The sequence below is a fragment of the Cibotium barometz genome, chromosome 46 (assembly GCF_041138505.1).
Source record: "Cibotium barometz isolate CiBa-2024 chromosome 46, ASM4113850v1, whole genome shotgun sequence".
NCBI classification, from domain to species: Eukaryota; Viridiplantae; Streptophyta; class Polypodiopsida; order Cyatheales; family Cibotiaceae; genus Cibotium; species Cibotium barometz.
Window position 1 is genome coordinate 2,747,025 of NC_141091.1, and position 24,354 is coordinate 2,771,378.

General features: G+C 43.1%; 1 protein-coding gene across 3 annotated transcripts in view; it reads right to left on the reverse strand.

Moving 5' to 3' along the window:
• The window catches only part of PANK2 (pantothenate kinase 2), a 186,611-nt gene extending 172,200 nt beyond the window's left edge, over positions 1–14,411 (reverse strand). For all 3 annotated transcript variants that reach the window (XM_086783647.1, XM_086783648.1, XM_086783646.1), the window contains exons 1-2: positions 13,892–14,411; positions 12,979–13,212 (exon numbers count right to left, since the gene is read on the reverse strand). In XM_086783647.1, coding sequence (XP_086639773.1) covers positions 12,979–13,212; positions 13,892–14,195 — 538 coding nt within the window. In that variant the 5' untranslated portion in view covers positions 14,196–14,411. The remainder of the gene's footprint in view (positions 1–12,978; positions 13,213–13,891) is intronic.
• Positions 14,412–24,354: the final 9,943 nt, after the last annotated feature.

The following is a 24,354-nucleotide window of genomic DNA, read 5'->3' on the forward strand; positions in this document are numbered from 1 at the left end:
TTGCCCGGGCTGGCTGACCGTCCCGCCCAGACCAAAGAAAGTTCCTGATCAGCCTCTATACCTGGCTGATGCAAGAGCTCGAGAAGATCCAGCAAGACGTAATGTACCACATGGTCGCTAACAGCACCTGATTTGCCACCACCACCCTCCCAGCCAAGGATAGTCGGGCTGTACTCCAATACAAAAGCTTCTTCCGAATGCTCAGAAGCAGGGCAATCTGCTGCTCAGGTGACAAATCTAGTCCAATCTGGCATCCCAAATACCGCACTGCTGTGCCAGGAGGAATCCATCTAAAACCGAGGTCCGGGCTCCATGCCGGAGTGGGAGCACTACTGATCCAAAAGGCCACTGTCTTGCGCCAATTGATCAATGCTCCCGAAGCTGCACTAAAAACCTGGAGCGACTGCTCTGCCCGAAGAAGATTGGCCTCATGGCCATGCAAAAATAAGCCTGTGTCGTCTGCAAACTCAGCATCAAGCAGGTCCTCCCCCCGGACTGGGAGCTGGAGTCCTCTCAAACCAACCTCCTCTGCCGTCAAATACATGCTCATAGCCTCCGCAAAGAAGAGAAAAAGAAAAGGGGCGAGGGGACACCCCTGTCGGACTGATCTGGTCAGCTCAAAACTCGGCCCCCGTCCTCCTGCAATCAACACCTGGCTACGAGCTGTGGAGTATAGAGCTGCCACCCCTCTGATCCATCCTGGCTCAAAGGCGAAGCATAGTGCCCTCTAAGAAACCCCAATCAACTCTATCGTATGCCTTCTCAAAATCGAGAAGCATCACGACCAAGTCCTCGCCAAGAAATCTAGCTCGGGCCATCGCCTCCCAGAAAGTAAAGATGTTGTCAAGGATACTGCGCTCCTTGACGAATCCTGTCTGGGTAGCATGAATCAACTCCCCCAGAAAGGGCTGGATCCTCAAACTCAAAGCCTTTGCTAAGACCTTGTAGACAGTGTTGAGAATTGTAATAGGCCTCCAATGCCGAATATCATCTGATACTCCCTCCCCCTTGGGGATAAGAAAGATCAAGCCCTCTGAAAAGCTCTGTGGCATCACCCCAGTGTCCAAAACATACTGAAAGCCCCTGCAGAGGCCTGGCCCCAAAAGGTCCCAATAGCGCATAAAAAAGGCCGGCGTCTGTCCGTCCTCCCCTGGGCAACTATGTCGCGGCAGGACCCTCAAGGCCTCGGCAAGCTCAATCTCTGAAAGAGGCGCACCAAGAACTGTACGCATACGATCTGTGACCCGCCTCTGCACATGGGCCCACACAGTCTATCTGCAAGCATCTCTATCCTCAGTGGCTGGCTCCGCTGAAAGCAGGTCTCTATAAAATGCAGTGGCAATGGCTCTGATCTCCCCGAGCTCAGTAGCTACCGATCCATCCGGTCTACCAAGCTGACGGACTCCTGCCCGAGCATGGCGGGGTCCAGTGATCTCAAAAAACTCCCCAGTCACTCTATCACCAAGCTGCGTCCACTGAGAGGCCTGACGACGATAGTAAAACTCATGTCTCTGCTCCTCTGCCTCTCTAACCTCCTGGCGTGCCTAGCTCAGCTGTGACGCCAACCACTCACATGCAGGCTGCTGCTCCTGAAGGCACTGTAGCAAAGCAAGGCTGCGTCTCAGCCGATGCTCCCGCTCGCGAATCTCTCCCAGCCGTGTCAAAGCTGCAGCGTGCAGAAAAGAGCTAAGCTCGATGAGTCCCTGGGCACACTGGCCTGCTGCATCCTGGTCAGAGCACTGACTATCATGCCAAATCCTCTCAATGTCCTCAGCGAGACTGGGATCTGTAAGTACCCTCTCTGGGATCCTCAACTGCAAGCTGGGCTCCCGTGTCCTCTCCTCCAATATCAGGATAACTGGCGCATGATCTGAAAATGAAGTGCCAGCGAGAATGCCGACGGAGCCCCCTCGCTCCCCTAACCAGTCGCCCACATAAAAGCGATCAATCCGTGATAGATTAGTCCCTCCCTGTCGGCGATCCGACCGAGAGAAACTAAGACTGTCCTGAGAGCGGGAGAAGGCCCCATGCTGCCATGCATCAGTGATCCTCAGTGACATGCAAAACCGGTCCCAAGCTGCAAGCTCCGTGCCGTGCACTGTAACATGACTACCTCCCACCCTATCGGCCGGGTCCTCAAGCATGTTGAAGTCTCCCCCGACACACCAATGTGCGGCCTCTGGCAATGCATCCGTAACCTCGGTCCAGAACTCTGCTCTGGCACTAGCATGATTAGGCGCATAGACGTTGAGCACGCCCAACAGCTCATCATGCATCCTCAGAATGACATACTGTGCTCTACCAGGCACAATGATCCCTCGATCCACAATGGCCTGCCGCCATACATATGCAATGACCATGCATACTCCTCCCTGTCCACCCAAAGGACCAAACCCTGCAGACCAAAAGGTATCCCATCTACCAGGCATCACCGAACCATATCTCCGGATCCTGCTCTCACCCAAGTGGTGCTCCTGCATCATCAAAATATCAATGCTGCCACCAACCAAGCATCTCTGAAGCTCCTGCCTCAAGCAACCATGATAGCGTATAAAATGTGCTCCGCCCAGGCCCTGTACATTCCATGAGATGATCCTCATGGATGACTTGCTGAGGTGGATGCTGTCTCAGCCGTACGGCGGGCCTTCGCAAGCGGCTTGGATGGAGAGTAGTCCCCATCCGAGCGGCTGCGAATCTGCCCACCCGGTGTACTGTAAGAATCACGGATCAGGCGCCAGTGGCTGTGGCCCATGGCGACTGCCTCCCGCTCTGACAGAGCAACCTCGTGTATACATACATATCCAGGGTCGCGTGCTACGTCTACCACTATACGCACGACCAAATGACGAATCCTTGAGGCATCCACACTCCCGGGATCCAAGAAAAAATGAGCCAACTCCCATAGCCGGCCTATCACATCTGTCACCTCCAGATCGCTCACATGATGAGAAAACTCCGGTGAGGGTCGAGGTCTCCTGCGAGGGCAGGCCTTGGCCAGATGACCGACCTGCCTGCAAATGAAGCACTGGTTCGGGCCCCGAGAACTCCACTCTCTAATCAATCCATCCCCCCCTATCTTAGGTAGCTGAATGACCTTAGGAAGGGAGGAGATGTCAGACACCAAAACTCTGACGGAAGGTAGCCCAGCTGCTCTGGCCACCACTGAAGCTGCTGTGGGGCCAGTCTCTAGTACCGAGCCCACAAATGCTCCTAGCCGAGAGAGGAGCGGAAGATACTCCCGGCGGAGTCCAGGGAAGCAAACTGTAACATGAAAAAGGCGCTCTCCTTGCTCAGCCGCCCGCTGCTGGGTCAAAGCCATGCTGCCAAGGTCTGAAGAAAGCCCGAGCACCCCTGATGTCAAGGGGACTCATGGCAAGGACCTTGGCCACGCTCTGGGCGGTCTCGAACTCGATCTGATAATGTCCACGGCCCAGTAGCTGTACGTCTAGGATCTTGCCCACATCTGCAAGAAGGCGGGCCTGGAGAAGATCCCGGATCTCCCCTCTGCTGGGGCGAGTGCCGACTATACGGCAGATGGTGGAATGAGCCACCTCTGCGGTGAGGCTCGCTTCCTCTTCCGGCGAAAGAGAAAGCCTGATGGGGGTGTCCTCAGGGGCGGGCGAGGGGGCTGCAGATGAGTCCCTCTGAGGCGGGGCGGGAGGAGCCTCCATCAGAGTCTGAAGCTAAGGCGAAGGCGAGGCGAAAGCGGAGATCCTGCAAGAAACGAGCTGCACAGAGAGGGGGAAGACGAAGGCCGGAGAACCCCCTGGGGGCGGAAGTCAGCAAGAAAGGGGAGGGGGGGAGCTGAAGTGGCGAGGGAGAAGCCCTGGGGGGGGGGGGGGCGGAAGCTACGCGCAAGAGGGGCGGGGAGGAGAAATGCTGGCGGAGGGGGGCGTCGGGGCGCTGCAGAGGGGAGGTGGGCGCGAAGGAGGAGGGGAAGCGCGATGGCGAGGAGGGACGGCGGGCAGTGCAGCGAGGGAGGGGGGCGCAGCAGCGAAAGCAGGCGGAGGGGGCAATAGGAGGGGCGGCGGGCAGAGTAGCGTGGGAGGGGGGCGCAGAAGCGACAGCAGGCGGGGGGGGGGGGGGGGCAAGAGAAGGCGCGAGGAACGAGGGGGGCGTGAGGGGACAAGCAGGTAGGTAGGCGGGGGGCGCAGGTGTGCAGGAAGCGCAAGCAGGGATGGGCGGGAGCCTCAACGAGCAAACCAAAGTGTCATACAGGCTTGCTTTACCTAGTCATTGGAAGATTCACAATGCATTTCATGTGAGTCTTTTTCGGAAATATGTCGGGCCAGATCCTGACGAGCCTATCACGGAAGATCCGCCAAAGATTGATGAGCTTGAGGAAATCCTCCAGCCAGAACAGATTGTCTTTCACAAGGAGAGGAAGCAACCTGCAGGAAAGCTTTCCAGGAGATACCTTGTGAAATTCAAGAATTATTTGCCCATTGATGCAAAGTGGGTAAACGAGGATTATTTTGTTGATTACCCACAACTATTGCAGGCATATCTTGAGGCTTTTCAGTTGAGGACAACTCTTTAGAAGCCCGGGGGGATGTCACCAATTGGCCGACCATTTGGTCCATCTCCAGATTTGTGTCTCGTTCACTTGAGGCCAGGCCGGTGTCTCATGTGAAGGGGCCAGTATTTTGTATAACATGGACGGGAGCCAGACTGGTGCCACCCGTGTGTTAGCAGGATGGTGTCATATGGACGGGAGCCAGACTGGTGCCATCCGTGTATGACCTGGACTATGTTCTATCCATGGGATTGTCACGCCATGGAAGGACCAGTATTTGTGCCATGTCTTGCCTATGGGATTGTCACTCCATAGGGAGGCTCGTGCCTAGATCTCTGTCTTACCTATGGTACTGTCACTCCATAGGAAGACCGGGATTTATGTTTTCTGTCGTGCCATCATTGTGCCCGACAGAAATGTTCAGTACTTGTTCCATGAACGGGAGATATGTCCATGTTACTGTTTGCACATGCATTCATGTTTTGCATGTTTGGAACTGTTTTCGCATGACTTGTATTCTTGTGTTTGCCTGTTTGATGTCACCAATTGGCCGACCATTTGGTCCATCTCCAGATTTTGAGTCTCGTTCACTTGAGGCCAGGCCAGTGTCTCATGTGAAGAGGCCAGTATTTTGCTGACATAGACGGGAGCCAGACTGGTGCCACCCGTGTATGACCTGGACTGTGTTCGACCCATGGGATTGTCACGCCATGGAAGAGCTAGTATTCGTGCCGTGTTTTGCCTATGGGACTGTCACACCATAGGGAGACTCGTGCCTGGAACTGTGTCTTACCTATGGGACTGTCACTCCATAGGAAGATCAGGTTTTTATGTTTTACGTCGTGCCCGACAGATATTTTGTACTTGTTCCATGAACGGGAGCTATGTCCATGATACTATTTGCACATGCACACATGTTTTGCATGTTTGAAACTGTTTTCGCATGACATGTATTTTTGTGTTTGCCTGCTTGACGTGTTACTTACTAAGTGGGGACGCCTACCAGTGAGTCATTAAGTCTGTTTTGTATTCTGACGAATTTTGGTGCATGTGAACAGGTGGTAAGTATATCGCACATGTTGTATTTCATATTTTAACCTTTATTTTATAAGGTCATTTGTTCACTCACTTAAAAGTGGGCAACCCCTTTGGGCACCCACTTAGGGGCCAAGGTGGGGAGCCCCACTTAAGTGAGTGTGTGGGGGTGGGTGCATGGTCACCTACCCACACCCCCAAAGAGCTGGCCGTCCACATGCAAGTGTGGGGAGCCAGCCAGCACTAGTTGTATCACTCCCTCTCCAACCTTAATAAAAGAAGCTCCACGACCACCTTGAAGATATGATTTTGTGCGCCTCCATCACCTTCCGTTTTTGCTGCGCTCCATCGCTTGCTGACGGCTGAGCAAAATTCAAAGGCGACTGTGCTCTGCAATCAGCCGGCGCATGATCTTGAGTGGTGCTTCCTCCTCCATCGTTGCTAGCGGCTCTACAGGCTACAGGTGGTTGCGCTAGTCCTTCAACGGGCGCTGTATTCTCTGTACCCCAGGCTGCGCAGGCTACAGCCAGGCGCCTACTGTCCATCAGCTGGCTGTGCGCCTGTTTTCCAGCCAGCAAAGTGCTCTATCTTCAGGCGCCTATACTACGCCTAGCTGCAGCAGCTGGCTGTAAATTCATCGTCAGCAGGCTGTGGGCGTGTGCTTATCTCCAACAACAGTGCTACTACAGCTAGGTGGCCGACAGCTGTACGTTATAAACAAGCGGCCACATCTCCATCCTCTACAAGCTGCTCATCCTCGCTTCAGGCGGCTGTACCTTCCGTGCACAGCTGCTGTTCCTCCTGTTGATGGTTGAGCTCCTGTAGCCAGAAGGCTATACTTTACTCCGGGCAGCTACTTCTCTCGATGTGTTGCTGCATCATGGAGTTTCTCTCAAGTAACTGCGTACTCACACTATTGGATTTCCTTCTGCCATCCACAAGTAAGTGAATTTTCAGATTTAAATAAAGTACTTTGTGTTAAATCTGATAAGGGATTCATTCCCCACGGTAACACCCGTTCGGTGCCGGGTAGTCCAAGCTCTATTGGAGAACCTCGGACCAAAGGTGCTGAGATCGGGAGAGCCAGGCGTTAGTACGAGAGTGCCTGTTTGTGCATGGTCTCGGAACACCAGTGAGGCGCTCTCCGCAGAGTCCAGTGAAAGCACAGGACCGTAGAGATTGGACCACACTAGTGGTCGTTCTACTTCGAGCATCTACTTCGAATTTCGACTTCGAGCCTATTTGTTTGGTACTGTATTCATATGTACATGGACATCATCTGGTTCTTGGAACCCATGGAGCATTGTATTTGTTAAATACTCCCAATAAATATATCATATATTGAGGGGGGGGGGGTCCGCCCGTTCCGGCCCCAGTGCTGGTGTCCATCTTTCCATTTCATTTCATTTCAATTTCAAGTTGTATTAAGTTGTCCATTTCAAATTGTGGTTTTAAAGTTGTGCTATTACGCGTGTGGGTGTCCAACGGAGTCTTCCCACTTGACGGGATCGGTTTCATTGGTATCAGAGCACGGTTGTTTCCCTCTTCCTAGTGGGGAAACGAACCTGTGTACTGGACATCCCGCGTTTAGCACACTTAAACACAATGGACAGCCAAGGCAACCCTTTGGAAGTGCCAAATTCGAGGGGTCCATCTAGTGCCTCTCGTGAGTCTGATGCCCTGCGAGGAAGACACAAGCCCCTTGAAAGGGTTAATGATAGTGAATCAAAGGGTCAACTGTCTCCAGGAAAGACAATCATGCTTGAACAAGAGCCTGATGCTATGAGGGCTGAAATGGAACATATGAGAAAACTTCTGCAGGCTCAAGAGCAAGAGTTAAAGTTTTTGCATGAAGATCCCCATGTGCAAAGTGCTATTGAAGCCAGGAAGGCTAATGCAATGGTAGATGTAACTTTTGAGTCTATGGCACGGGAAGTGGGCAAGAAGCCAAGGGAGTTGGCACTTGCCTACCTCCTCCGCAAAGGTGATATCAAAGAGGGGGATGACGGAGAGCTGAAATTCAGAAATCCACCTCGTTTGAAGCATGGAGATCCCGCATGTCAAAGGCTGAAATCTTTTATGCAAAAGGAAGAGGTGACAGTCACCTCTCGACATGCATCTTCTCCACAAGGCACTAAGCCTGACAGATATATGTATGCGAGTGCTCATGGAGGGCATGAAAGTCACATGCATTCAAGACATGTATCTCTTGGTAGGGGTGACAGGTCTGCTTCTAGAAAAATTTTGCCTTCTGAGTTGTCTCATGAAGAGACACTGCCTTATGCAGGTAAGTCACATGCATCTGAGTTTCAAGTTCGTGGAGCACATGCCACCGTGCCTCATGAAACTTCTATGATGGCCCATGGAGCCCATGCAGATAGGGCTGCCCTGTTGGATAAGGGGAAAAGAAAAAGAGAAGACCATGAACCTCATGCCAAAAAGCTCAAGGAATTCAAAGCAGGTGACAAATCTGTTAAGTTTGATGTCTTTCATGGTGAACATGATGCTTCTAAAGTGTTAGCATTTGTGGCACAGTTCGACATTGCTTTTAGCGAGGACTTCACGGAAAAGTCAAAAGTACGCCATGCTAGCATGTTTTTGAAAGAGACTGCTGCTCATTGGTGGATCACTGAAAAGATCACCAAGGATCCCATTTCCACTTGGAAGGAATTTAAGGATAGATTCTATGCTCAGTTTTTGCCACCAAATGCGGAGCAAACTCTCACCCAAAAGTGGGACAGGCTGGAGCAAAGAGATAATGAAAGTGTGCAACAGTATGTTAACAAGTTCTGGAAAGTGTTGCTGGAAGTAACTCCCTTTATGCAAATCACTGAGGATGAAAGAAAGAGGAAGTTTCGTTCTAGACTGCAACCAGCATATCGATCGGGCATTGAATTGCACTCGAAACATACTTTGCAACAGCTCAGCTTCTACTCTTGCTACGGAGCAATTGGTGCTGAAGATTAAACAGGATCAAGGAGGTTCAAAGGGAAAGACAAGGCTGTCCCAAATCTGCAAAAGGGTGGACAGCCACCTAAAAAGAACTTCCGGGAGGCCTACAAGGGTGGTAAAGCTGAAAATACACATCTAAAGATTAGGGCCCAAGGAAGAACAAATTCGGCTTAACCTCGGAGCAAAGAGAGCAATATGCCAAGGATGGAAAATGCTTTTCTTGTGGTAGCAAAGACCACATGTTTCGACAATGCCCAAATCGCAAACCAAAGCACGAAGACAAGCAGACCAAGGCTAATGTACATGCAGTTCCTGCTATGCAAGGAAATACAAGTCATGATGCAAAAGAGCGAATGGTTTGCAAGGCTTGGGGGCAAATCAAGGATCAGCCCGCCTTATTCATGTTTAATGACTGTGCAACTGATAACTTCATCTCTATGCAAATGGCAGCTGCATTGGGTATTAAGGTTGAGAACATGGGACCTCAGATTGAAGCTGAAGCTGCATTTATTGGTAAAGAGGTGCAGGTTACCCCTTTGATAGGGAAGTTGCGCATCCATATCCAGGGCTACCTTGATAATGAACATTTCCTAGTTGCTCCACTCAATGGATGTGATGTATTGTTGGGCAAGCCGTGGCACCATAGGCTTGAGCCCCGCAAAGACTACAAGTCCAATATGATTTCTTTTATGCATAAAGGCCCCATGCATTTTATTGATGCTGGCAAAGAAGGGGATTCCATCCCACTTGTATCACACATCCAAATTAATAAAGCAATGAAAAAGAGTCTTTCTGCGTACTTGGTTTTTGTTCGTGATAGCCTTGTACCAAATCATCAAAATGTGGATGCTATGTCTAATGATAGGCTGAATTTTCTTCATGCATTCAACGACTGTTTTGCTGATTCATTGCCAGGTGAATTACCTCCCCAAAGGCCCGAAGATCATCGCATAGATCTTGTGCCAGGTAGTTCTCCTCCTAACAAACCCGCATACCGAGTGAGTACTACACAACAAGAAGAGATCATGAAGCAGGTAAACGAGCTTTTAGAGAAAGGTTTGGTTCAGCCCAGTTCCTCACCTTACTGCTCTCCTGTAATTCTTGTTCAAAAGGACGACGGATCATTCCGTATGTGTGTGGACTATAGAGCTTTGATCAAGCTTACCATCAAGAACAGATTCCCAATTCCGCGTATTGATGATATTTTGGATAAGCTTGATGGTTCGGTTGTTTTAGCAGACTTGATTTGAAGAGTGGTTATCACCAGATACGTGTGGTACCACAAGATGTCCATAAGACTGCATTTAGGACAGCCTTCGGATTATATGAATTTTTTGTAATGCCTTTTGGTCTCACCAATGCTCCTGCTACATTTAATCGTATAATGGATAGGATATTCCGACCCCATCGCAAGTTTACAGGAGTATTCTTTGATGATATCTTGGTTTTCTCCAAGAATGAGCAGGAACACAGAACTCATTTGGTCACAGTGTTCGAAGAGTTGCGGCGGCATAAACTGTTCATTAATGCCAAGAAAAGTGAGTTTTTCCTTTCAGAGATTCATTATCTGGGTCATATTGTATCCAAAAATGGAGTTACAATGGATCCTGCAAAGATAGAGACCATTCAGAATTGGCCCGAATTGCAAAACGTACATCAAGTACGTAGTTTTCTGGGATTATGTTCGTATTACAGGCGTTTCGTAAGGCATTTTGCTATGATTGCCACTCCTTTACATGATCTCACAAAGAAGAAAACTGCTTTCAAATGGACTTCAAAGGAACAGGATGCTTTCTTGCAGCTCAAGCATGCAATCATATGTGGACCCGTGTTGATTGTTCCTGACTTGTACAAGTCATTCGTAGTTGAATGTGATGCTTGTGGTGATTGCATAGGAGCTGTCCTAAATCAAGAAGGGCATGCAGTTGCATACGAGAGCCGTCGTTTGCATGATGCTGAGCTTCATAGGATATCTATGAGAAAGAGCTCTTGGCTGTAATTCACGCCTTAAAGATATGGAAACATTATCTTCCTGGGGCTGAATTTGTAGTCAAGACAGATCATCAAAGCTTGAGATACTTTTTATCTCAAACAAAGCTTTCAGAGAAGCAGATGAGAATGGCAAATTTTCTTTCCATGTTTCATTTTCAGATTGTGCATACTCCAGGAAAGAAAAATGTGGTGGCCGATGCATTATCCAGGAGGCCTTATGTAGCTGCAGTCTCAATGGCCTCGCATGGAGACTTATCTGCTATGCGAGATTTGTATCATTTGGATGCTGATTTTTGCCATATATGGACTGATTTGATGGCTGGTCATTCACATGCCTCTTCTCAAGTTGGCTTCATGGGATGATCCTTTTGAGGTGATTACCGATGCCAGCAATTTAGCACCCAATGGCTTATTGTAGCCGGAAATTGAACAACGTAGAGTACAACAAAGAGTTATTGGGGGTGATAACGGCTCTTAAGCATTGGAAGCCATTCCTTTATTGGGGAGAATTCTCAGTTAAGTCGGATCATCACGTACTTAAATTGATGCAAACCATGCCTAATGCCCAATGGAGAGACAAACAAGCCAGGTGGATTAGATTTTTCAGCAATTTGGAGGTATGATTGAATACATCCCTGGCAACAATAACCCCTTTGCCAATGCTATAAGTCGCAAAGGTACCATTCAGACTCTGCAAGAGTCCACTATGCTTGAAAGTTGAGATACAAGAAAAGGATTTAGATAGTATGAAGGCAAAGTATGAGGATTCTTTGGAATTCGAGACTTAGTATAGATTGGCCCTTTAGTCAGAACCGAGTCACTATACCCAAGTTGTTCTACAAGAGCTAGACATGCATACTAAGCGAAAAGCAACAAGCACTTCTTGACGATGCCCATGACTCTCTTGTTGGAGGTCATTGAGGTATCAACAATACATTGGATAAGTTAGCGTTCATTTTATTGGCCAAAGATGAGAAGGGATGTCACTCTAAACTTTTAGAGTTTGTTCTTATGCTCTCTCTTCCCAAATATTTATTGAGCTTGCCTTCTTTCAACCTAAGGTTTCAAACCTTGTTCTTATACTTGAGCTTACATATATATACCTAGATGAATCTAGGAACATGCCCAAATTCACCTTATAAAAAAGTGCAATTTATAACCTCATGGTAGTCATCCACAAGACAATAAACCATCAACTCCATCATGCATAGTATGGACTAGATACTACGACATCCCCACTAACGTCATCAGTGCCCAATAGTGGGTGTAGAACTTGGTATCAATATACGCTCCCACACCCCCCCCCCACGCACCCCCACAGCACACATTCATACAAAGGTCTGTGTCCTGAGTTTCTGTCAAAGCTCCGAAGATACAAGGCAGACTTAGCCATAATGAAGCCTAGCACCAAGGATCATAACAAATAGAAAGAATTATTACAACAAAAAGGTAGTTGATAGGGCATATGCACCACTAAAGATAGAAGAATTAACACAATATCAACTGGCTACAACTTGGACAAAAACTTCACAATGTGAAATTTGCATCTCCGCTAATACAGCAAACCTTCAACAAACCTACACTTGTGGGCTTATTTAAAGCACACTCCACTCTCATTTTAGGCATTCAGCACCTGAGAACCCAGCAATCAGCAGCGGGCTCTCGAACAGGCAACATGTAGCATCTGCAGCAAGATCCAGGGTTTTTCTGATTTCAGCCTGCACATAGCTGCAGCAGTTGAATGTTCACTTGCATAACATTTCTTCTTTAGTTTTGGCTATTCGCCATTTGGTGGAGATTCCCCAGTAACTTGCTAAAGTCGTGTCCAATGATAGCACAAGTACCACGTCACACAGTAGTCGTATAGATTGATCAAGTCCAGGAATACTAAATTCTTTTGATTCTCTTGATGTGCTTTTTCTTCCAATGAGGTCGAAAAATAGTCAAACGCAATTCTTTGATCGTCAAAAAATGACAGGACACTGGAAGAACTCTCTTCCAGACCCACTCAACCCAAGCCCTAAGTCAAAAGGCTGGTCACGATGCTTGCCGGCACACAACACTAACCAAACTTTAAGCAGGCTTTTTCATGGACGACACTTGCTGATGGTTGAGAAAGAGTAAAGTTTTGCCTTTCAACTGTCCCTTTATTGAAGGGGAGAGTTAAAGAACCAATAAATGGTAAAACTACAAAAAAGGCTTAATTCAGAACACAGAAAGCTACTATTTCCTATGGAGAGATGGGTTTCCCCTTTTGCTAGAAAAGCATGTGGCCTTTTCTTTGCAGATGGTCTGCTCCCAGATTGGGACCTGGGTAGCAGATTTTGTATAAGGTTGTGCCTCTGTTGAGGTGATTTTTGTTTGTAATTCCCACACACACACACACACACACACACAAATGTTATCTCAAAAAAAAACTACAAAAAGGCATGGGATACCATATAAAAGAAAAACACCAACTAGCAGGGAGTAGAAAAGCTTACAGAACACATTGCTTGAATAAAGCTTCTTTGATTGAATAAAATCAATACACTCGTTGATCTTGCTGGTTTCAAACTTGACAAAGTGAAGACGACCACCAAGAACAGGAAAAATGTGCTGTAGACCCGGATGCAGGATCTCCCTCCGTCGTTCCAACCCATGCACTTTTTTTCTGCTAAATGGTTTTTTGGAGCTATCGGAATGCCTTGAAAAGTAAACTAGCTTGATTAATGACCCTGCATGTCAAGACAAAAACATAAGAAGCTATGACAATAATGATAACTTCTTTGAAACTTGAAAAACTTCTGTCCTAGGTCAGCAAAGTAATTAATTTTTTTTTGTATTGAGTAGCCTATATGATTAGAAAACCAAGACCTTGTGTTCTCCTAAGACATGGGGAGGAAGGGTAAAAGGCATCTGAAAACTCTCCATTGCCAAGCACACCATTTCAAATCTGCCCAGTATGTTGAATTCCAATCTATGCATTGCTCCTGTGAAGTGTGTGAAGAATTTATGATCCTACCTATGACTAGACTCATGCGTAAATGGCCTCAACGCTAGGGGATGGAACCAAGAGTCAAATTCACCAGATGGAATGAGACTTTCGATCTAACTGATACCCCACAATTCGATATCTACCTCAATGAGCTTCTTTACATCGTCATCATGTGTGCTTACTCTGACAAGCTTGTGATTAACAACGATCCCTTGATGGCATTACAGACCCTTAATGACTAGTTGAAAAAGTAAATTTTTCAAGGATCAAAATAACAAAATTTACTGCAAAAGCTATAAACTTTTGGGAGGGAGCATGGTGAAACAAATTCGAGCTTGCACGGCAAGTGTGTGTGTCTGTGTGTGTGTGTGTGTGTGTGTGTGTGTGTGAGAGAGAGAGAGAGGGGGGGAGGCTGTTACCTCCGATGTCGATGGCGAAGTGGGAGATGTCATCGCTCTGGTTGGGGAGGAGGATGGCAGGCGTGCGGTCCTCCTCGGCCGATCCGTGGATGGCTGCTCCACTCAGGTCCAGCTGTGGCCGCGACGGGGAGCGATGCATCGGAGGACCAGCCAAGGGCGGAGGAGGAGCATGCCCTCCACCCATGTTATTACTGATACTGCCGTTGTTTCTGCTGGTGCTGTTTCTGCTGGTGCAATCGTCCTCCTCGTGGTGTTGGTGAAAGCAATTGCCTTCTTCGAGCGGGTGATTTGCACCGCTTGCCATGGCAGCGCGACCTCACTGCTATCTACTAAAAACGTGAGATTCCCGCGACCTCGCTGCAATCCGCCAAGTTCCTGCGTGGCATCCTCTGCTGACGTGGATACCTATACCTATGCAAGAGACGGTTCAATGGGCTGCTGAGATGGCTTTGCGTTTTCTTTTTTATGGATGAAGAAAAACCACTACTTCCTTTTCAACCTTCTTATTTAAGAGTCAAACATGAAATAAGAGTCTCTCTACCACCTTTCAAATGAGGGCCGATACCTTTTATATGATTGTGAGAAAACACCACCACATGGGATTAGATATTCAACATAAGCATAGTAGTGTTTAGATAATCAAGGCACTTAAATGTTGCTTTGTGTCAACACGGCAACAGTTCAGTGGATAGAGCAATTGTGATATTCCCCAAGTTTGTGGCAAATTGTGTTGGCTATGGTGTACACATCCTTGTAACTTGTCGGATGGTGGGTGGGTGTGTGTTGTAACCAACATATTCTGGTTGTAAAACTTTTAGAAAATAATTGTTACTTTCTTTTGTTTGAATTAAGTTGTAAAGAATATTCTCTAACATTTTGAAAGGTCTTTTTTTAGCAATTAATCCATACAATCCTTTCTTATTTAGAATGTTAATGCATGTGGTGATAGTCCCCTCTCTCTCTCTCTCTCTCTCTCTCTCTCTCTCTCTCTCTCTCTGGGTTTAGGGTTCAATGGCATTCTTATCTAACTCTCGTACATAACATCCAACCTAAACTATGTCTCGTGTGTGGGGTTCACAATGACCTAACTATCTCTCTCTCTATTCGTATAGGTCCAGGCGTCCTCTCTCTCCCTCTCCTGTACAAGGTTCTCTAAGGCCACCTCTCTCCCTCTCTTCTATAGGGTCCAAGGGAACCCCTCTCTTCGTACAGGGTCCAAGCCTATGGGTTATCGAGAGGCATGCACATAGGATCTCTTTTTACAAGGAGAGAGGGTCCAAGGGAACCCCTCTCTTCGTACAAGGTCTAAGCCTACGGGTTGTATGAAGGTATGCAGGTAGGATCTCAAGACAATCAACATTGTCCTACTCTCTTTGGATCTGCAGCTCTCATGGCCATCATGGTAGTTGTCTCATGAGGAAGGGGGCCTCAGGAGGGTGGGGTGGGCGAGCAAGGAGATCTCTCAAGGCGAGCTATCAGTGTTCTCTAGCAAGGGAGGAGGCGAGAGGAGGTTGGAGGGCCTCGAGGGCCCTCTAAGCATGAAGGCCAAAAATATATATATTTAAAATTTAAAGATTAATTATTTCCAAGGCACGTTAATGTAAATTCTTTGCTTATTTATCATCTTTTATTAGCCTTTTGATGATCTTACCCTATGACATGATATTGTGGAAATGGTGGTTACATTTTTTAGTCAACCCCGTATCTTCAACATCGCCCACATCTACTAATGGTTGCGGTTTTTTCATCTTTCCATTTTTCAAATAGAAAATGATATTTGTAGATTATGGTCTAAGGCTTTAGTAGAGGTTTTGTCTTTATTATAATGGTGGTGATTTCAGTGTATGAGACTTACGAATTTTGCAAATATGTGCATGTTATTGTTGGTTAGTGGTGGTGGAAAAAATGGGAAATGTTGGTCAGATTGTTAACGCAATAGATATGTGACTCATGAAAATGAGAACTACAATCTGCTATAGTCGATATTTCTTGCATGCTTTTGTATGGATTATTTTTGTTGTAAACTCAATGTTAGCGTGTTTTCATTTTTTAACTCTTTTTCCTACACATGATATAAGCTTAAGGGTTGTTTTCATTTTTTCTACTCGATATTCATGAAACTCATCACTTTAAGTGAAGCATATGTGACAAAACAAACTTTTTTTCATGGCAATTCTACATATGCATGCAAACTATGTACACATTTCTGAAGAAAGACTTTCTTTAATGATTTTCAAGATGTTATTATAATTAAACTATAGCATAAGTTAATAAAGTAAAATTTTCAATCAATTAATATTTATTTTATATAATGAGCTTTTCTTGTTCCTTCATAGTTGTGAAGTTTCATTGTGAGTGTTTCTTTTTTTTTAACTTTTAGCATTGTTTATGATATATTATTGTAACCATGTATATGGTAGTCGTGTGTGGACATAGGCTAATAATGGGCTAAGTACTTTTTTCCTCTTTAGGAGGTTTTTTCCCTCGAGCGTGTATACACACTCTTATAAGTGAGTGTGTAAGTGACCTTATCATGTCACTTCACTTATACTTCATTTGTTCTCATCAATCTACTTTGGGTGGTGTGCTTCTTTGCATCTCTGCTTACTTATTGCATCTATGTGTGTTGCTACCTTCATCTCCACTCAACAATTTTTAATTTTGAAGTTTATATAAAGGACTATGATCATGAGATCATCATACTTACATCATGCTATAGATGGGAAACCAACTTTGGAGTTGGGAATGAAGCTATCACATAATTTGCATACTACTCTTCCTGATGTTGTTTTGCAAGAAGGAAAAAGGATAAGAAGTTACATTTATCTAATTGTTGGAGATGGTAAAAATCAATTCCATTTTTTCTATTTAATTAGTATATTTTTGTTAATTTGTTTACGATTCTCTAATTGCTAGAGTAGAGATGGTGCATTTAGTTGACACAATTCTCTAATTGTTAGAGATGGCCCATCTAGTGTCGACAAAATTTTGGTAATTTCAATGCCACTGTTATTGTTCCTACCTTAAGTACTACAGTTTTCTAATTTATCAATTTTGGCATACTACGAGTTTTTAATATGAAAGGTTTGAAGGTTTTAATTATAAATGGTAAATCATATTAGTTTCTGTAAAATGTTGGGTATTTGTTTAATAAAGAACCAAATGTTGTTAAGCATTGGAATGTTGTACCTCTAGGGAGAAAGAAAGTGAAAGACCATCTTGATAGTCTATTTGGTGCAAGTTCTAATGCTTCCCAATAACAAGAGGTATATTAATTTTATTTTAGTGCAAGTTATACTTCACAATAACAAGAGGTGTATTATTTTATATATTTGAGGTTTAACTAGCTAAAATTTATATTTTTCTTTTACTTAGAATTACAACGTTGGTCTTTAAGACATTAGCTATCATTTTATTTAGAATTACAACAGTTGGCCTTTGAGATTTTATTTATCATTTTATTTTGAATCAATAATAAAATCATTGATTTGTTTTTTAGATAAGTGGTATATTGATTTTATTCATGTAGATGCTATAATTTTTCACTCAATTCACCAAACTTGTGGATTTGACAATTTCATTGGGGAGGCTACATGAGTGTATTGTATTGATTGTGCTAAAGCGACTCTTATTAAAATAATAAGAGTAAAAGCAAAGATTTCTAATAGAGACAATAATGAAAATTGTTATCATAGGTGAAACATTAAACGCTTATGAAAACAAGATGTCTACATATATGTGTTTCATTTGATAAAGAGTGATCAAATACTGATAGCCTTGAGTAATCGAAGAACAAGAGTTCCAATCTAATGAGATACATTTTGTGATGGTCATCCTTGTCTTTGTGTTTATCCAACATGATGAAAAGAGTTCCATCACAACCCACCAGAACTCTTCAAGTCATATTAATCCTAATAAATTATAATAGACTAAATTTCAACTCATCAAATTAAACTCGAAGTATATATTTACAACTTGGACTTTTTGAAAAAAGTTACTTAAACTTTAATCTATAATTCACTAAAAGCGTACAACAAATCTCAAATTTGTGTCCAATGCGAAACCACCACATGAAGGGTTCTCTTTACACAGCTTGTTGGGCAAATAATTATATAAATCCATAAATATCCACACTTCACTAATGCAATTATTTTCCATGTAACAGCATAGGGGATTTCCTTATTTTAAATTAACCATCATGTATAGCCCTTATGTTTTTTATGCCTATTCACCTTGAAACTTGTTATGTATAAAATAATGAGCAACTCATACACCTAAGTTTACTTAAGTGTAAACCATTATTTCTCTTTGCCTCTCACACCCCCTAGGTGTTTCCCCCTCCTTCCCTCCCTCCCTCCCTTGCCCCCACTCTTGGTATGTTTTTTTTTTTTCAGAAACAAGGTCCTTCTATTAGTTAACAAAAAACAGCCTCAAGTTGCTAGGTACAAACTTGCCTCCATGTACAAAGTGAAGATTAAAAAACAAAAAAGGGGGAAGGATGCACTTCTCCTCTCGCTCTATGAGGAGAAGGATATCTCACACCCTCCCCCTATGTTTTGTATGCATATTTGCCTTAAAACTATGTTTTGTATAAAATGATGGGCAACTTATACACCTAAGTTTACTTAAGTCTAAACCTTAGTATCTCCCCCCCATAAGAAAAACCTACAAACTAGAGAGAGAAATAGAAAGAGATGAGACCATATTGTGGTCTAAAAGAGTCTGAAAGAGAAACCCTTCGATCAGAGAGAGAGAGAGAGAGAGAGAGAGAGAGAGAGAGAGAGAGAGAGATCCTCAAATCACCCAAGGGATAGAAGAGAGAGTAGGGCTCCCATATGATCTCAAGGAGATCACATTAAAATCACACATAAGCAAGAAATTTAGGTGTAATTGATTCTGATTGATGAGACATGGAGTTGTTTCCAAGAAGACACACAAAGTTGAAGGTGAAGTACTTGCCTACAATGGATAAGTTTAGGTGAAATCGAGTCTATGTTTGCTAGGAGAAGCTCACACATAAGCAGGAAATTTAGGGGTAATCTAGTTTAATGACGGGAGGAGTTATTTCCAAGGAGACATGAAAGGTTGATGGTGAATATATTTTCCTATGATGGAAAAGAAGACTTAGGATGATGCACAAGGATTAGAGAAAAAAAGAGCATGCACTACCATATGCCTTACCAAAAGAGAAGATTTTGTACTATTTGATGTTAAAAATGGGATGTGAGACCACAAATGAATAAATATTTCTTCAAAATTGATTAAGATCCCTTTAAAAAATGTTTTAGTGTCTTATGGCCCTGGATCTTTATTTTTCCAACGAACTATGACAATAATATGAAATTCTTAGAATGGATGGAATGAGATGGATTGAATTTTCATACCAACAATGCTTGGGACTCTACCTGATAGAGCTGCATCAGCATAGAGATCAGCTCTGCAGAGAGGCACACGCACATGTAGACGATATTGATAATGACTATGAAAATATTTTTTACACTTGGGTTCTCTCTAGACCCACTCCATGATGGCAAGTGGATAATGCTTACCTAAAGGAACAAGTTACACAATGGCAAGTGGGTAACACTTACCTAAAGAAACAGGTGGTCAATTTTTACCTAAAGAAACAAGTCATAAAATGGCATTTGTAAATGGTCTCTTGCCTTGTGAAGAAAGGTTACTATTTAGTTACACTCTATAGAAACATATAAGAATATTTGCATATATTGATTTTAGCATATACATATATGTGTTCATTTATTCATCACTAAAATTAACTAAACATATTTATGAATATTTTTTGTAATGATGTTAAGCTAGTTGTGGAGATGATAAGTTCTTGAGAAGGCCACAACTCTTGTAATTGTAGCAACTCCTATTACATGTCCCATAAATAAGTTTTTTTTTATATAAAAAACTTTGTGTTGGTGGTGGTGGTTTGCTTTGTCTGCACATTGATAACATCTATCCACCTAACAGCCTACCTTGAGATGTGAGCTTGGGTATAGTCACGACTCACCTTAAAGCAAGAACACCAAAAGGTCTAATCATCATAAAGGTCAACAAAGGTGGGTTTCAAAGATTATCCTAAAAGCATAGGGGTTCAGACAAGGCAATGATATACTATGAACAAGACATGGTATGGTGAGCGAAGACCTCTTACAAGTTCAAAATGAATGTAACACCATGATTTAGCTTGCATCAATGTAATACCAAGATTTAGCTTCCTAACTAAAAGCTAGGTGCAACTAATGAGAAGAAATAAAAATAAGTAGCCTCTCCAAGGATGAAGATATTTCTTCCACTTCTAGTAAGCCACTCAAATATACCTGCACACAACCCTATAGATTGCTAAGTGTATCAAAGGACACTCACATAGGTTTATGACCATTAATAATAATTACTCACCACCCTTACCACCACCCATATATCCACACTCCTATAGATTGCTAAGTGTAACAAAGTACACTCACCACCCTTACCACCACCCATATATATTCACACTCCTATAGATTGCTAAGTGTAATAAAGTAAACTCACATAGGTTCATGACCATTGATAATAATTACTCACCACCCTTAACCACCACCTCAATATCCAAAAGAGAAACATATCACCAAGGCACTGCCTTGCTTGTATCACTTCGGAGTTGCTTCTTGTCATCACACCAATTATGCTAGGAGTACACCCACATTTTGCCGAGAGGGATCAAAGTCTTGGAAAATGATTTCCTTTGTCTGATACACCTCTTGGATGATGGCACCCACCACAGGGCATCCATAAACCTTTGTGGTACCTTTATAGGCTACACAAAAACAAACATATGCAACACATGATACATAGTATTCCAAATAAATAAACACTATTATAATTAAAGCACATTATAATCAAAGCACATTATAATCTCATTCCAAAGTAGAGTAAAATCAAAAGGCTTAATGAGACATCAAAACTCTCTAGTCAAAGCTCTAAACAAGTCAAATTTCTCCAGCCTAACATATCTTGACAAGGTCTCAAGAATCTTCCCTTCTCAAGGATATTTCCAAATCCAATCATTAACTAGTGTTTGTCTAAGTTCGTACACATACAAGGTTGGTCATTTCTAACTCTAGGAATTAAGCCTTATTATATATCAAAAATTCTTTAATTAGCTCTCTAACCAAAACTCCAAACAAGTCAAATTCCTCAAGCCATAACATATCCTGGTAAGGTCTTCTCAAGAATCTTCCCTTATTGAGGATATTTCCAAATCTAATCTCAACCAAACTTTATCTAAGGTCTTACACATACAAGGATGGTCATTTCTAACTCTAGGAATTAAGCCTTATCACATATCAAAAATTCTTTAATCGTTCTTGAGAGTCTTAAAGGAGGCTACCTCTCCTTGAGATTAACTTATCACAGTTCTTTAATCATTCTTGAGGGTCTTAAAGGCTACCTCTCCTTGAGAGTTTCTTATCATACTTCTTCAAGGCTAATTGGATCTTCTTGAGGGTCATAAAGGCTACCTCTCTCCTTGAGAGTTCCTTATCATACTTCTTAAAGTATGGGTCTTCTTGAATTTGACACAAAAAAGTTTGCTCATCTAGATCCTAATTTTTCATCAAATTTCACTTAATCTAGCCTTATTTAAGTCTTCTTACACTTTGCTTTTGAGATACACCCTTTTCTTGATTAGAGTGTCTTCACCTTTTGAGTCATGGGTAGTCTAGGGATTTCTCTCTCTAGAAATCTCCTTTTTCCAGAGAGAGTCAAAGAGTTGGACTCAATCTAAACATTTTTAAGGTCAACTATACTTCTTTGAGCTAATCTTAGGTTTCTAGCTTAACCTTAGACATAATTTTACTTGCTCTCAACGTGTCTTTTACTTTATCTTTCTAATTTCCTTATTATCTCTCTAGAATTCTACTTGAGGGATTATTATCTCTTTGCAATTCTTCACATAATTCTAAAAAAGAAGTCTAAGCATTCCACTAAATAAATTTAATTGATCTAAGGCTTGCTTTGTCTACTTAAAACCATTTTGTCTCTTTAAAATATTAGTTATTATTATTTTCTCTCTAAGGTTAGGGGTTTTTCTAAAATGAGTTTTATTCAAAATCTAATTTCTCACTTGCTTTCCTTTGCAAAGGGACTGTTTGTATACTTTTATGTGTACCATGTGTACATTTGTGTGCATCCATAGGACACTTATGCACAAAATTTAGTGAATTCAACTTGAATGAATTTTTAAAATCAAGGCTTTTATTCCATCCTATCCAAGGTTCATCCTTGGGCATCAACTTTTGGCATTCATGGTAGCTCATAAATGATCAATGAGCAACATGGTTAAGCATAATGATGAGAGATAAGTGTTAAGTAAAATGAGATTAGCTTAAATACATGAATTAGCATAATGAGAAGGTAATGATGGGGAATGAGAGCGTATCTCTTGCATTAGTGTGCCTCTTTAAATAGGCAAGTATGAAAGAGTTAATCAAGATTACCTACTAATAAAGTCCACAAATCTCTCCATGATTTTCTCCCTTAGATTCCTCCTTGAATCTCTCCACACTCCACTATTCTCTCTCCCATGATTCTAGCTTTCCTAGATATAAGGTGGGCTGATTGGCATTGAGTTTGACCACTTGCAAAAGTAGAGATTCTCTAGTAAATGACATCCTATTGGGCTAGTGAATATAAATAACCTTTGATTAACTCTAGACCATATGCCCCTTTATCCCCTGAGGCTAAATACATGAGTATTTTGGTGCATATTTCAACTAATTATTGAGCTTTACCCTTAGACTAGGTTTTAAACCTAAGATCAATTTGAATCCTAAGGTAACTCCTAAAGTAAAGTAATGATTCTATTTTTTAGAGAAAAACCAAAGAATATTCCTCTTAAAGAATTAAATTAATCTATTATTCAAGGTGTATTCCAAGCTTTAGAAACCTACATGGTGCACATTTAATTAAATTAAAATTGGGTACACATAACCATATAAAAAACCTTTGACCTTGATAAATTCCTATGGTTCTTGCATATTTATTTATGTAAAAAACATATAAATTAAATTAATTCAAATTGGACATACAGGCTGTACCTCTTAACTGTACCTCTTAAGGCCTGAATTTGATTTAGTGTAGATGCAAATTTGATGAAGATGACTTATGTAATACCTTGGCAGCCCACATTTTTTTCTTCTTCTCCCTATGTACTTGCACTAATCAAATTGATGAGGTTTTGGTACTTTTCAAAGAGGGTCAATGGCTAGAAAGGGAGTTTTGGTACTTTTAAATGGCTAGAAAGGGAGTTGTACTAGTTTAGGTAATGTACTTGGCACAAAAAATAATAAAACTCATTAATCAAGCTTATCAAATGAGCCAAGGATTACATGTTTTTTTAGCTCTCAAGGAGCCCTTATCCACAAGATATGTGTACCCTTGTGCCGTCCATGTGACATTAAATTCTCACACTCCATGTGCCACCTTGTGCTTTTCATGTGCTGCCTTTTTGACCATTGACTTCACCTTTTACAAGTATCCATACAAATCAATCTTTGATTTTGGACATAGTCTTTCTTCTTCCTTTCTTATCAGGGATTTCATTCACGTGATCACGTTAACCGCGAAGTGGTAATAACACTAGTTAATAACACTCTCACACACTTGTTAATATCATAGATATTCACACAACCGGGAGAAACTTGCTATCCCGGTTTTCCCGGCGGGCTACTAGCTTGGCCCGGCGGGCCACTGTTTAGCCCGACGGGCCTTTTTTTGCGCCAAAAATTTGGCTGTTTTGGAGGGACCTATATAAAGGGTTTCCCCTCACTTCCAAATGTGCTTTACCAAAGCACTTGGGTGGCGCACCTCAGGCTAAAAGACACAAGAGGTGAGTATAAATATTCTGGATTTTTGTTTGAAGCTTGTTAATAATATTTTATATTTTATAAGATTTTGATTGTAAATGGTTTATCGTATTTGTTACGTGGACTAGCAATGTCTCCTCTTGGGTGGTCTACTCGAGTGCCAATTGGTCTGGGTAGGAGCTTCCCTAGAGGAGGGTATAGGTGGTGAGATGTTCGGGACATCATCTCTATCTAGGGATGGATTGCCTCAAATGCATCTCACCAAACGTTTGGTTTCTTTAGGTCGACTAGCAATACCTCCTCTTGGGTGGTCTACTCGAGTGCCATTTGGTCTGGGTAGAAGCTTCTCTAGAGGAGGATATAGGTGGTGAGATGTTCGGGACATCATCTCTATTTAGGGATGGATTGTCTCAAATGCATCTCACCAAACGTTTGATTTCTTTAGGTCGACTAGCAATACCTCCTCTTGGGTGGTCTACTCGAGTGCCATTTGGTCTGGGTAGGAGCTTCTCTAGAGGAGGATATAGGTGGTGAGATGTTCGGGACATCATCTCTATTTAGGGATGGATTGCCTCAAATGCATCTCACCAAACGTTCGGTTGCATTGGC